We start from the raw sequence: 13,505 nt of genomic DNA, 5'->3' as shown, positions 1-13,505 counted from the left end.
AAAAAAACAACATGTGATTAACTTTCTTCTCAACAAAGTGGTCCTTGTCTGGGCGGATATTTCTATTCTCTTAACCAAGTGATCCTAGTCTGGGTACATATTTCTATTCTCTTAACCAAGTGGTCCTAGTCTGGGTGCATATTTCTATTCTCTTAACCAAGTGGTCCTAGTCTGGGTGCATATTTCTATTCTCTTAACCAAGTGATCCTAGTCTGTGTGGATATTTTTATTCTTCTTAACCTGGTGGTCCTGTCCGTGGGATAGCCTGATTCATCTTAACTTGGGTAGTTGGAGGGAGCTAAGAGGTCTGAGGTTAAACTGAATTGATTTGACCATTCGCTCTCCCTATTCTCATGTTCTTTTTCTCACTATTTTTTCCCCTCTTTTCTCATTCCTCCGTCTGCCTTGCCTCCCCTCCCTTATTTTCTCCCTTTTGCCCCTGTGGCTCCCTCCACCAGCGTTCTATATCGATGTCCTGGGTATCTGGGTTTTTAATGTTGGGTCCTCCAACCCTCTGCTGATATCTGAGGCTATGATGTTGGATCCTAAACCAGTAAACCAATTGGCTCATGATGTTGAAAACGGGAGGTTGTTCTGGATATGTGGAGCACTGAGGTCTGTGGCCTCCTTCAGTAACGTACAACAAAATGGACACCGGCGCCTTACCTTTGTTTTCCACTTTGCTGTTTCGATTTCGTATAAAACCGTGGCAACATAAATGCAGAAAACCACTGTGGATTCGTCGTGTGATTTTTGGATTGAGGCGTGTCATCGTAAGCGTACCGAGGGCCATCTGAGGTGCCCTGACATCACAGCTTTGTACAAACAGACGCTGCTTGGACTGCGTTCTGTTGAACACGCCTGCGAGACTTTTGTATTTTGTCCAGAGTCTGGGAAGTCTTCGCTGTCTTTATCGTTGAATGCATCTGATTGGAGCGCTGAGTGCTGCAGGGAGGGATGGGGCGCTTTTGCATTAGAGGGTTGGGTGGGTGTGACACTGGTACAGTGTTGAAACGAACTAAAGCAGAGACATAGAGGGGCTGGGGGGTGGGTGGGTGGGTGGGGAGAGGGGGAGGAGGGGGCGGGCTGTTAAAGGGGACTGGTGGAACATCAAGTGCAGACAGCGAGGTGTGAGTGGCAGGCAGGAGGAGCGGGAAGAGGAGGAAGGGGAGGAGGAGGAGCTGGAGGAGGGGAAGGGGAGCAGGGGTAGGGTGTGGAGGAGGAGGAATGGGAGGATTTCCGCTGGTACTAAAAGATGATTGTGTCTGGGATTTTTATTTAAATGTTGCTGCTCCATCCCTCTCTCTCTCGTCTTTCTTTCTTTCTCCCCCCCACTCTCTCTAGTCTTTCTTTCTTTCTCCCCCCCCCACTCTCTCTAGTCATTCTTTCTTCCCCCCCTCCACTCTTGTTTCTTTCTTTCTCTCCCCCCTCCCCCCACTCTCTTTTGTCTTTCTTTCTCCCCCCCCGGTCTTTCTTTCTTCCCCCCCACCCCCTCTCTGGTCTTTCTTTCTCTTTTTCTCCATGGGGAGAATGTAACAGACATGGGATAATAAACAGCCCGACACGCAGAGCAACAACAACATCAACAAGAAAAGAAAGAAAAACACGCTGTGACATATAAATAGTTCAAATGTTTCCGAGGATTTCAGAATGTGATGGTGAAATATTGTCTATTAGTGTCCTCAGCTGGAGAGGGAGCAGTTGTTTTAACTCCTCAAGTCTTCTGACGCCATAATGAAAGCCTCCTCTCTCCCTCTAACTAGGTTAAGGACGGATAGAAACTTGGAGACTGTTAGGTTATTTGTTGTTTTCCTGTCAAATGAATGTCGAGTTGGACATTTTTGAAATTCTTTGTAACCTATATAAAGTACCGGTCTCTGTCCTTCGAGTGAGTGGTTGTGTCCAAACTTCTGACTGGTACTGTATGTGATTGACTGGTATTTGAAGAGAATCTAACATGTGTGTATATATATATACCAGTTATTTCCATGAGCTCTAATCATCATGACTGAAACAAAAAAGTATTGAAATGTTTCACTTTATATTTAATGAATCTAGAATATATGAAGATGTCACTTTTTGATTTGAAATACGGAAAGAAATGAACTTTTCCACAGTATTCAAATGTTTTGTGTATATATATATATAATATATATATATATATATATATATATAGCACCCTATTACCTGGAATAATTGCTACTTACCAGACTGAGCTCTGATTAAAAAGTTGTTTAGCCTGTATAGTCTGTTTAAAATGCGGCCCGGCCTGTTTCTCTAAAGGCTTTCATACTTCCATCAACCCCACTTAACATGAGTTCCTCCTGATCCAACTTCTCTCCGATAACACCCCAGGATGTGTCCCAAATGCACTGCTTCTGACGAGGGCTGGTAGCCGTCACAGTATAGACAAGCCCAGTTCAAAAGTAATGTGCTCATAAAGGCAGCAGGATTTCACACAGGGCCTGATTGATAGCTGGGGCGGTTATTGACACGTGCTCTGCCCGTCGTAAAACCGTAGCGGTCATTTTCCATGTCATCCAAGCCTCCCTAGGGCGTGTTCCCCCCCCCCCCCCCCCCCCCCCCCCCCCCGGGACGCCTCATGAAGTCTCCTGTTTCGTACTAAGCAGGTCGGCTTACTGTCTGGCCTGAGAAAAGACAACCACCCTGAGGTTTCCTGGACTCCGCTCCCTTCCTGGTTGAACTAACACGGAGCTCTGGGAGTTTTGAGGGGAGTGTGAAGCCTGTGGAAAGGGGGCAGTTTTTAAACCTGGTGCTTCTCGTTGACTTGTGCGCGCACACGTTTTAAGTGAAAAAGATGAAAAGGGCATGTCTCTCTTATTCTCTTTGAAAAGGATCAGATATGAAGTTACAGATGGTGTTTACATCTGAGGCTCTCACAGTTGCATTGGATGTTGTCATTTTACAGAGGCGGAGGTTCTTGAATTCATCTTTTGAGAGTTTGACCTTTGAAATGGCCCGTGTGTGACATCAGGACATTTTTATTTGTAATGGGGCTGAATTGAAAACTGTGTCACCTAACTTGTGGCATACCTTGTCAAATCTGGTTTGTAGTTCTAATTTGTATATTGAATCCAACAAAAATATATTGTGCCCTATAAGAGATCATTAAGACCACTCAGTGGTTTGTAAAACAGATGTTTAGAAAGCCTTTTTTTTTTTTTTTTATCACCATCATTTCTTGGAACAGTCAGTCAGGCCTAATTGAATGTGACTGTAGAGTGCATCCATATTGTATTCAGTGGAAGTGGACCTTCCACATTGTGCCAACACATCCACTGGCTTCCTTCGTTTCCTCCTGGTCCTATACTGCAGTGCCTTCCTCTTAAGCCCATCCGCTGTCCCTGCCACCCACCTCTCCCCAATCTGGCGCCATTCCACTGACCCCGCTGGTATGTCCAGCACGCGGGTCTATTGTTCCGCCGGTTATGTGTGGGACCTCTGAATGGGGAATGGATGCAGCGCATGCTGCCCGCTATGGTGGCGGCAGCACTTGGAGCCACTCGCGTCATCGAGCGGTGAAAGAGTCCGACTCTTTGACCCGCCCTGACTGTTTTCCCCGGCTCTTCCTCTCCAGAACCATGTGGGCCAGTGAAGGTGAGGGTCAGGTGACAGCCCGGATGGAGACCACCCCCACCATGGGGGTCCACAGTATCTCCGTATCCCAGCAACAGGCACCGAAGAAGTTTGCTCCTGTGGTGGCCCCTAAGCCCAAGTTTAACCCCTACAAGGCCGGAGACCTCACTGACCCTGCCGCAGGTATGTGACCGCCTGGGCTGCACATTTTGACAGTTAACACCACTCAGGAAAAGGCGGGACTTCCTTTTTAGGTTCCTACGGCGACGCATTGCTAGGTATGCGATATTCCTCAAACGTTCAGTTAATTCCCTGGTTTTGCCGAAATCCTGAAGGGAGTGAAATATGACGGGAATAAGCTGAAAATTTGGATTCCTCTGACCAAGATTTATAGAAATCCGGGGAATTCATTGAAAATCCCAATCTTCCAAACAGGATTTTTTTTTATACCCTGTATACGGAGAACTACCGTAAGTTTGCCTCTCTAGCCAGTACCAATGACACAACCCCAACCCCCCCCCCCCCCCCCCCCCCCCCCCCCCCTTCTGGGAACAGGGTACGTGCACCAGGTAGTGTGTGGGTGTAAGAGGCCTGGAGTCCTGAGGCTGGCCAGTGTCCAGGGATTTGGGGTCAAAGAACAGAAGGAGGGGGACAGTAATGTTTCCCAGGGCACCCCCCCCCATGTAAGTGGTGTGCTACATAGGGGACCGAGTGCCATTTGGGACGCTAGTTCAGATCAAAAGATCCTGGTCAGGAGGCTGTTTCTCCGTCCTTCTTGCCAACTTTGTGCCATAACCCAGGTTGAGGCAAACATTTTGATGTTGCCAAACCAGGCCTCGTTAGGGACAGTTCTTTGGCAGTTGTTTGTGTTTGTGCACATCTTCACGTACATGTTTTCACTGTTGGTGCTAAAAATACCATAATGACAGAGGGGTCTTTCAGTAAAACATCTAGGTTTCTCTGTATAACATCAGGGTTTCTCTTTAGAGTATCTGGGTTTCTCTGTAGAACCTCTGGGTTTCTCTGTAGAACATTGGGGTTTCTCTGTAGGACATTGGGGTTTCTCTGTAGAACAATGGGTCTTTCAGTAGAACTTTGGGTTTCTCTTTACAACATGGGGTGTCTCTGTATAACAATGGGGATCCTCAGTAGAGCGCTGGGGTTTTCTGTAGAGCATGGGGCTTCTTATTAGTCTGCAGGGTTTTTCAGTAGAACTTGGGAGTTTCTTTGTAGATTTTTTTTGGGGTGATATATATATTTTTTTACCTGTATCTTACCAGTTAACATTAAAACTAAGTTTATATTCTAATTTACAGCAAAGATCTGGGATCAATTAGAGCTAGCTCCCTTGTTCTTGAACCAAATTTGCTCAGCTCATTAACCTACCCCTGGATAAACAATCTGCATCAGAGACCAATGATTCCTATTGAAAAGTCTGAAATATTTAAAATCTGTGGTGAATTGTGTTTGGAATACTGGTTATGTTTGTTGTAACATGTAGCGCATTCAACAGTTTTGTGTGATTCTCACCTTTGAGCTGTGGCAGCTGCTTTGCACATTTTCGCTCACTCACTCACAGACAGACAGACACACACACACACACACACACACACACTTTATAGTATATGACTTGATATCATGAACACAGAATCTTTCCCTCTCTCTCTCTCTCTCTCTCTCTCTCTCTCTCACCATCAAAGAGGGTTATGTGGAAAAAAGAATTAGACCTTAAATTAATCTTCTAACTGTGCAGAAATGCCAAAACAGAGTAGCCTTAATTAATACCATTTTAATGCAAAGATAAAGAAGTTTAAGTCATATTTCTAATCAGTAAGCTTTTTAGGACTGAAAAGAAGAAAAAAAAAACCACTGTAACTATGGAGACCGGTATAAAAGAGAGCTGCTATCAGCCAATTAGTGAGTGAAAGAACATCCCTATTACTTCAACAAATACCTAATAATACTGCACTAAAGAGGAAATTAACCAGCGGCCAGAGTGCAAACCAGTATTTGTTCAGGAGCTTCTCTGAAAGCTTTGCTGCGTGTCCTAAATGGCACTCCTGGGCTCTCGTGAAAAGCACCGCTGAGTGACCTATATAAAGGGATTACGGTTTGTTTCAGCTGAAGCATACCCTCCTTTTTATGGACTTCTTTAGCTAATCACTGAGTCAAAATATTTAGCTGGTTTAATGTTTATTTTTTTTTATGTTTTTGTAAAACGTGGTACAGATAGACAGGTGTCTTTGAATCGAAGGTTCAGAGGAGAGCAAAAACAACCTGTGGCAGTATTTATTTATCTGTACTCACACTGGGATACTAACTTAAAGAGTTAAAAACAGGACTGCCTCTACTTTATACCTGGATTGAATTAAATTGTATTTAAGATAACTATAAATGCTTTACCTGGGCTTGAGAGAATGTTAGCATGTAACAGGTGCCCCACCCATCTCTGACTTGCAGTTGTAGTATAGTAGTAGCCCCGCCCCTCTGTCACTTACAATAATAGTAGCCCGCCCCACTGTCACGTACAAAAGTAGTGTAATTGTAGCCCCTTCCATCTGTGTTCACAGTAGACCAGGGGAACTACATCCATCACTATGTGAACTACAGTACTTTCATCGTGTTACCATCATGTTTCATCAACCTAAATTCTTACTGTTCCTGTTTGTACTAAACCCATATCTATCTATCTGTCTGTCTGTCTGTCTATCTGTCTATCAAAATATTACATTAGAACCACAGGCCCTTACTTATAACAGAGTCCCAAAAGACGCCCCGTTCTGTCTGTAGGAGGCCAAGTGTGCCATTTGGGACAGAAACTACATAATGAACATTGTTGTTTGTCTCAGTTAGGGAGGGCCTTTCAGGAAGCCTTGCTCTATCTGTGTCTATCCGCCTGGTGTGTGTGTGTCCTCTTGGGACTTTGTGGTCCACACTTCTGCTAATGGGTCTGCTAACAGTCCTTTTTACTTTTGAGACATACTACCTCAAACTGACTGCCTTGCGTAATATCTAGGTTTTGACATTGACTGCACTGCAATAACTTCTAACAGGAATTCTCACACCATCGCCCACGTGCGCACGCACACCCACGCACACACAGTTGTGTATTTCTATCCTTTTGGGAACCCAGACTAAATCTAACATCTATGCCTAAACTTAACATAGCTCTAATGACTGAATCTGACATTTATGCCTAAACCTTAAAGTAATCTACATTCTAACACAAGCCCTAGTTGTACCTTTTACCCTAAACCTAACCCCTGAGCCGGAAATTGGCTTTAGTACCATCCTTGTGAGGACCTCCGGTCCTAATTTGATCTATTAAACCAAAATACAAATGTCTCTCGTTGTCATCTAGTGGCTTAACTGTCTCCATTTGTCCCGAATATACATTTATCTCTTTAACCAAAGTGCCACTTATTGACTTGAATTCTCCTTTGTTTGACCCGTCTTTATCCCGGGCCTTGCAGACAAGTCCAAGGTCAAATGCAAATTTTTCAACTTGTCAGATTCACTAAGCAGCTACCACCTCTCTCATTGAGCTTAGTGGAAATCAGATTCCTGTAAGAATGGGGAGGCCGCGGCCTCGAGTTGAATGGAGTTCATTAGGGCCCTACATTACAGGCCCATACACACGGCTCTGCCCGCTAGTTAATTGACTTTGCAGCAGCCGTGATAACACGCTACCATTTATCAGACCGCCTCTATTCCTGGAGAAAGAAAGAAGCGCGGTAGGCGTATCCCAATGGAGCCCTTTTCACCATGTAGTGCAGTGATTCTGACCAGGGCAGTGTGTCCTAGTGCACTCAGTGGGGAATATGGTGTGATTTGGGACTAGCGCATAGTGCGAGATAAAGCCTAAACGACCATAGCCGCTCTCTCTCGAGTGGTCTCCGGGGAGTCTCATTTGACAGTGTTAATGTTTGGAAATGTGAGGTAGGTTTAAACCGGGCAGTTTAGACATGCATGCGGTCGGGGTTTCATACAAGCTGCTTTGTTGTTAATATTCTGTTGCTGTACAGTTTTGGTAGCAGGCTTGTTAAAATGACTGTTAATGGCATTGGTCATTGCTTTTAATTGCCCAATACATTTGTACATGCAATTTTACAGGTTTTCTTTTAGGTTTTTTCATGTGACAGGTTTTTGGCGTGGTGGGTGATTTCCTGTTCCTGTCAGAGAGGTCGACACATGCTGACTATTGGTTTATAGCTGAGATCAGCGCTGACAAAGGGAAGCAGATTAATGAAACTGAAACATTAAAGGCTGCCTGAAAATGCAGCCTTTAATGTTTTTCCCGTTGAACAGTTGATCTTTGATAGGTTTTCCTGATGGTCACGTTAACATTCAGATTTAGTGAGGCCATAACTTATGCAAATGTTTGTGTTGTAACAGCATCCCGATCCTTTGTTTGGTCAACAAACAGCGATAAATGGCACAATCAGTTGAATGAGTGAAAAACAGGAACTTGATCCATTCATCCATATCAACAGAAATAACCCAGACAAAGAAACATAGGAATGAACACACCTGCCATACGTGTATAATGAGTTTTTCATATTAACTTGGCCAAATGTAATCTGATACCTTGAATTCACATTCCCAAGTAGAATCCCAGTCACCATATACAGAGAAATATTCCGGACACAGAGCTCCTGCACCCAAATTTTTTTTTATATTGCTTTTTTTTTGGCTTTGTTAGCTAGCTTGTTAATGTTACTGTTTGAAACATGCATTTGGACACAGTAGGAGCTCTTTTCACTCTTTGCTGCCACTTCCTGATCTTTAGAGAACATACTTTGGCTGGAAAATGAGAGGAATTGGAGATCGAACAGTGTGTACTTCCGGTGGTGATCCTTTGGTGATCTTTCTGGGGCCCAGAGATACTGCTGCGTCTCCCGAGCGGAAGAGGAGCAGTCCTGTGGCTGTACCACTGCCCTCTAAAAGATCGGCAGCTCCGCCATCCGCCACCATCCTCTGACCGGCTTCCTACTCTCAAGCTGTGACCCGAACCACTCCGTCTTCGGGGAGGATGCAGCGTTTGAAACCTTGGACCCCGTTGACGTTCCTGTGGTGATACATCGCTGTAGGGACCAACTGAGTGCATGCAGCCGTGTTCCATATGGGACGCAGCCTGGATAGAATGTTCTGGTGTCCGTGTGTTTGTTAATCGCCTCATTTTCATGCCAGGAAGTCGTTGAGTTGGTGCACCGGGGAATGCATCCTTGTTTGAGTGCAAAAGGAGAGCCAAGGGCAGAATTTGTATTCACTTGTTTAAATCTTAAGGCTATTGTTTATCGTCACAGTGTTTTATGTGGTGTTTTCTTGTTTATTTTTGATTTTTGAAATGGTGGGAATCGTGCAGTTGAATAGTCGGTAGTCTGCATGTGATCTATTCGTTGGCAGTCCACACAGTAATGATCTCTCAATATAAATAGTCTACACTGTAGTCCTAGTCGAAAAATAGAGGTTTACAATGTTAAAATGTTTCTATCTACAAATATTTATGGGTGCACAAAGTTTGGCCGGAGCAGATTCAGACAGGGGTCACTAGATGAGTGCCCTTTGTTAGAGGTTAGAAACAACTACCGGACGTTGGCCCTCCAGGACCGGAGTTATAGAGCACTGCATTTTAGGCAGCATGGAGTCAGAGCAGACCGCCCCGTCTTGACCACAGACCTCCTTAACTGGCTGAGGGTTCTGTGGAAAGTCTACACGGTGTGGAAAGCCCTGGTCTGACTAGTCTTCCCTGTCTGCTACTTTTATGTAACTGTTATTGCTTGTGGTGAGTTTTGAGGGCGGAGCTAGCCCCCCCGAGGGCCCCCGAGTTCAATTACACGGGAAACAGTTATGAAATCAGGCAAAGCAAAGGGGGCATGTTTTGAAAACCTACTGTCCTCAGGGAGTTGTGGTGTACATCTGTCTTTCCCCTCTGTCTCTCTACCAGGCAGAACTCTGCATATTGCTCTGTCTCTCCACCAGGCAGAACTGTGCATATTGCTCTGTCTTGCTACTACACAGAACTGTGCATATAACTCTGTCTCTCTACCAGGCAGAACTGTGCATATTGCTCTGTCTTGCTACTACGCAGAACTGTGCATATTGCTCTGTCTCTCTACCAGGCAGAAAATTTGGTATAGAGCCCTCAATGTTTTTTTTACTCCATTATTACCTGGTGTAGAGCCCTAAAGATTCATGCTTTATTAATATAACTGTCCTCACAGCAAAACGGGGACGTTCTGAGGACCTTGACGCTACATACTTTCAATCCGAAGATGTTCTTCCAAGGACCAACTATTTTGTTTACGGTTCAGGGCATGTAGAAATAGGTTTCCAATTGTTATTCTTCTTTAAGATTTTGTAAAAGGGCAATAATTTTCAATTGAATAATATTCTATCCTTTTTGGTGTGACAAACCGTAGTTGATTTTTTTTCATCTTGATTAACGTCATTGGCTAAAATACCTCAGGTTAATCCTTCCAGCAGTGTTAAATTTCCACCCCACTTAATTAGGACTGTTCGTTTTGTTAGAGGAGAAATGTGCGCCCATGTTGCTATAACGTGCTGGGCTTGTCAGCTGCCGTCAGCTCTGATGACAACTAGGATGTGGACTGCCCCAATGTCTTCACACGTCTTTCACATCAAGTAGTTGTTTGATTATAATTGCACTTTGCTGGATTGGCTGGACTGAATACTAGGTGCTTGAAATAGGAAGTGGTTTAATGTTACTACACTGAAGAAAATTACAAATGCAACACTTTTGTTTTTGCCCCCATTTATCATGAGCTGAACTCAATGATCTAAGACTTTCTCTGTGTACACAAAAGGCATATTTCTCTCAAATATTGTTCACAAATCTGTCTAAATCTTTGTTAGTGAGCACTTTTCCTTTGCTGAGATAATCATTCCACCTCACAGGTGTGGCATATCAAGATGCTGATTAGATAGCATGATTATTGCACAGGTGTGCCTTAGGCTGGCCACAATAAAAGGTCACTCTAAAATGTGCAGTTTCACTGTATTGGGGGTGTCTGAAAATCAGTCAGTATCTGGTGTGACCACCATTTGCCTCACGCAGTGCAACACATCTCCTTCGCATAGAGTTGATCAGGTTGTTGATTTTGGCCTGTGGAATGTTGGTCCACTCCTCTTCAATGGCTGGGTGAAGTTGCTGGATATTGGCAGGACCTGGAACACGCTGTGGTATATGCCGATCCAGAGCATCCCAAACATGCTCAATGGTTGACATGTCCGGTGAGTATGCTGGCCATGCAAGAACTAGGATGTTTTCAGCTTCCAGGAATTGTGTACAGATCCTTGCAACATGGGGCCATGCATTATCATGCTGCAACATGAAGTGATGATCATGGATGAATGGCACAACAATGGGCCTCATGATCTCGTCACGGTATCTCTCTGCATTCAAAATGCCATCAATAAAATGCACCTGTGTTTGCTGTCCATAACACACGCCTCCCCATACCATAACCCCACCACCACCACGGGCCACTCGATCCACAACGTCAGCAAACCGCTCACCCACCCGACGCCATTCACTCTGTCTGCCATCTGCCCTGTACAGTGAAAACTGTGATTCTTCCGTGAAGAGAACACCTCTCCAAAGTGCCAGACACCATCGAATGTGAGCATTTGTCCAATCAAGTCGGTTACGACGACAAACTGCAGTCAGGTTGAGACCCCGATGAGTACGACGAGCATGCCGATGAGCTTTCCTGAGATGGTTTCTGACAGTTTGTGCAGAAATTCTTTGGTTACGCAAACCGATTGTTGCAGCAGCTGTCGGGGTGGCTGGTCTCAGATGATCTTGGAGGTGAAGATGCTGGATGTGGAGGTCCTGGGCTGGTGTGGTTACACGTGGTCTGCGGTTGTGAGGCTGGTTGGATGTACTGACAAATTCTCTGAAAACCTTTGGAGACGGCTTATGGTAGAGAAATGAACATTCATATCACAGGAACAGCTCTGGTCGACATTCCTGCAGTGCCAATTGCACCCAGCATGCCAATTGCACCCTCCCTCAAAACTTGTGACATCTGTGGCACTGTGCTGTGTGATGGAACTGCACATTTTTGAGTGGCCTTTTATTGTGGCCAGCCTAAGGCACACCTGTGCAATAAACATGCTGTCTAATCAGCATCTTGATATGCCACACCTGAGAGGTGGATGGATTATCTCGGCAAAGGAGAATTGCTCACTAAAACAGATTTAGACAGATTTGTGAACAATATTTGAGAGAAATAGGTATTTTGTGTACATAGAGAAAGTCTTAGAACTTTAAGTTCAACTCATGATTAATGGGGGAAAAACAAAAGTGTTGCATTTATAGTTTTGTTCAGTGTACTGTATATGTATGTAGATGGAAAGAGAGATTGGCTGTGATGTCTGATCCTTATAAACTCATTCTGTGAGTTGCCCTGGTCTGACGCTATCGTCTTTCAGAGAGAGCAGCAGACATACTGAAAAAACGCCTTAGGCATTTAAAAACTCCTTAGGCATGTAAAAGTAGTTTCTCCTGCCCTTGCAAATGCTCAAAGTTTACCCTCCGCTTCTAAAAGGTGAACTTTTCCCCCAGTGTCGGAGAGTAGTATGCATTTCCCAAATCTGGCAGACATTAACATCCATCCTTGCCTCTTTATTCACTTTCCCTGTGTAGAAGTTGTTAATCGGAATTGTCAGCTGACATCCGCTTCTTAATCAGACCTGGATGTCAGCTGACGTCTGTATGGGTACCTGTCTAACACCCTCATTTCATTTACTAACGTGCTTTTGTTTTATTTTTTTCAAGTGTGCACTGGTTTGACTTCTTGCAGGGTTTGTTTTCTGATTACTGGAGCGTTGTAATCCGAAAATTAATTCATTTTTTTTTTTATCCAGGCACATCACTGATGTCTTGCTTTCCTTAACTCTTCATTGTCTGTTTTAATAAGAGGATTAGATTATCTTATATTTTGGGGGCCACTTCGTTACTGTTTCAAGGCCCAGAACAACAACATATTAATTGTAATTTGTTTCAAACATTTTTCATTTTATCCCCAATTCACATAACAAATTATAATTTTGTGCTACAAGTAATTTAGCATAAGCTCTAATAATCTTAGTAGGTGAACTAAGTGTTACTAGTGAGTATTAGAAGAGCTAATGTCAAAAATATATGTATACTGATTTCTCGCACAACAGGAGGTGCTTCTGTTCGTTCTTCTAACTTTTTGATATTGTCTTTATATATACAGTGGAAGTCTACTCACCCCTGTTAAAATGCCAGGTTCTTGTGATGTAAAAGAATGAGACAAAGATAAATCCTGTCAGAACATTTTCCACCTTTAATGTGACCTATAAAGTGAACAATTCAATTGAAAAACTAACTGAAATCTTTGAGGGGGAAAAATTTAAAATTAAAAACTCACATCAACATGGTTGCATAAGGGTGCACACCCTTAAACTAATACTTTGTTGAAGCACCTTTTGATTTTATTACAGCACTCCACCTTTTTGGGTATGAGTCTATTAGCATGGCGCATCTTGATGTGGCAATATTTGCCCACTCTTTTTATTCAGATTGCGAGGGCATCTCCTGTGCACAGCCCTTTTCAGATCACCCCACAGATGTCCAATTTGATTCAGGTCTGGGCTCTGGCTGGGCCGTTCCAAAACGTTAATCAGCTTCTGATGAATCCATGCTTTTGTGGATTTGGATGTGTGCTTTGGGTCGTCGTTGTGCTGAAAGGTGAACTTCCTCTTCATCTTCAGCTTTCTAACGGAAGCTTGAAGGTTTTGTGCCAAAATTGCCTGGTTGGAACTGTTCATAATTCCCTCCACCCTGACTAAGGCCCCGGTTCCAGGTGAAGAAAAACAGCCCCAAAGCATGATGCTGCCACCACCATGCTTCACTG

The 13,505-nt window shown here is 44.0% G+C and overlaps 1 protein-coding gene across 5 annotated transcripts in view; it reads left to right on the top strand.

Moving 5' to 3' along the window:
* lpp (LIM domain containing preferred translocation partner in lipoma) overlaps positions 1-13,505 on the top strand; it is a 170,343-nt gene that overhangs the window by 50,395 nt on the left and 106,443 nt on the right. For all 5 annotated transcript variants that reach the window (XM_010871259.4, XM_010871258.5, XM_020049139.3 and 2 more), the window contains one exon: positions 3,599-3,780. In XM_010871259.4, coding sequence (XP_010869561.1) covers positions 3,603-3,780 — 178 coding nt within the window. In that variant the 5' untranslated portion in view covers positions 3,599-3,602. The remainder of the gene's footprint in view (positions 1-3,598; positions 3,781-13,505) is intronic.

The sequence above is a fragment of the Esox lucius genome, chromosome 8 (assembly GCF_011004845.1).
Source record: "Esox lucius isolate fEsoLuc1 chromosome 8, fEsoLuc1.pri, whole genome shotgun sequence".
NCBI lineage: Eukaryota > Metazoa > Chordata > Actinopteri > Esociformes > Esocidae > Esox > Esox lucius.
Note: the sequence above shows the minus strand (reverse complement) of the source record. Positions and strands in the feature narration are given on the sequence as shown.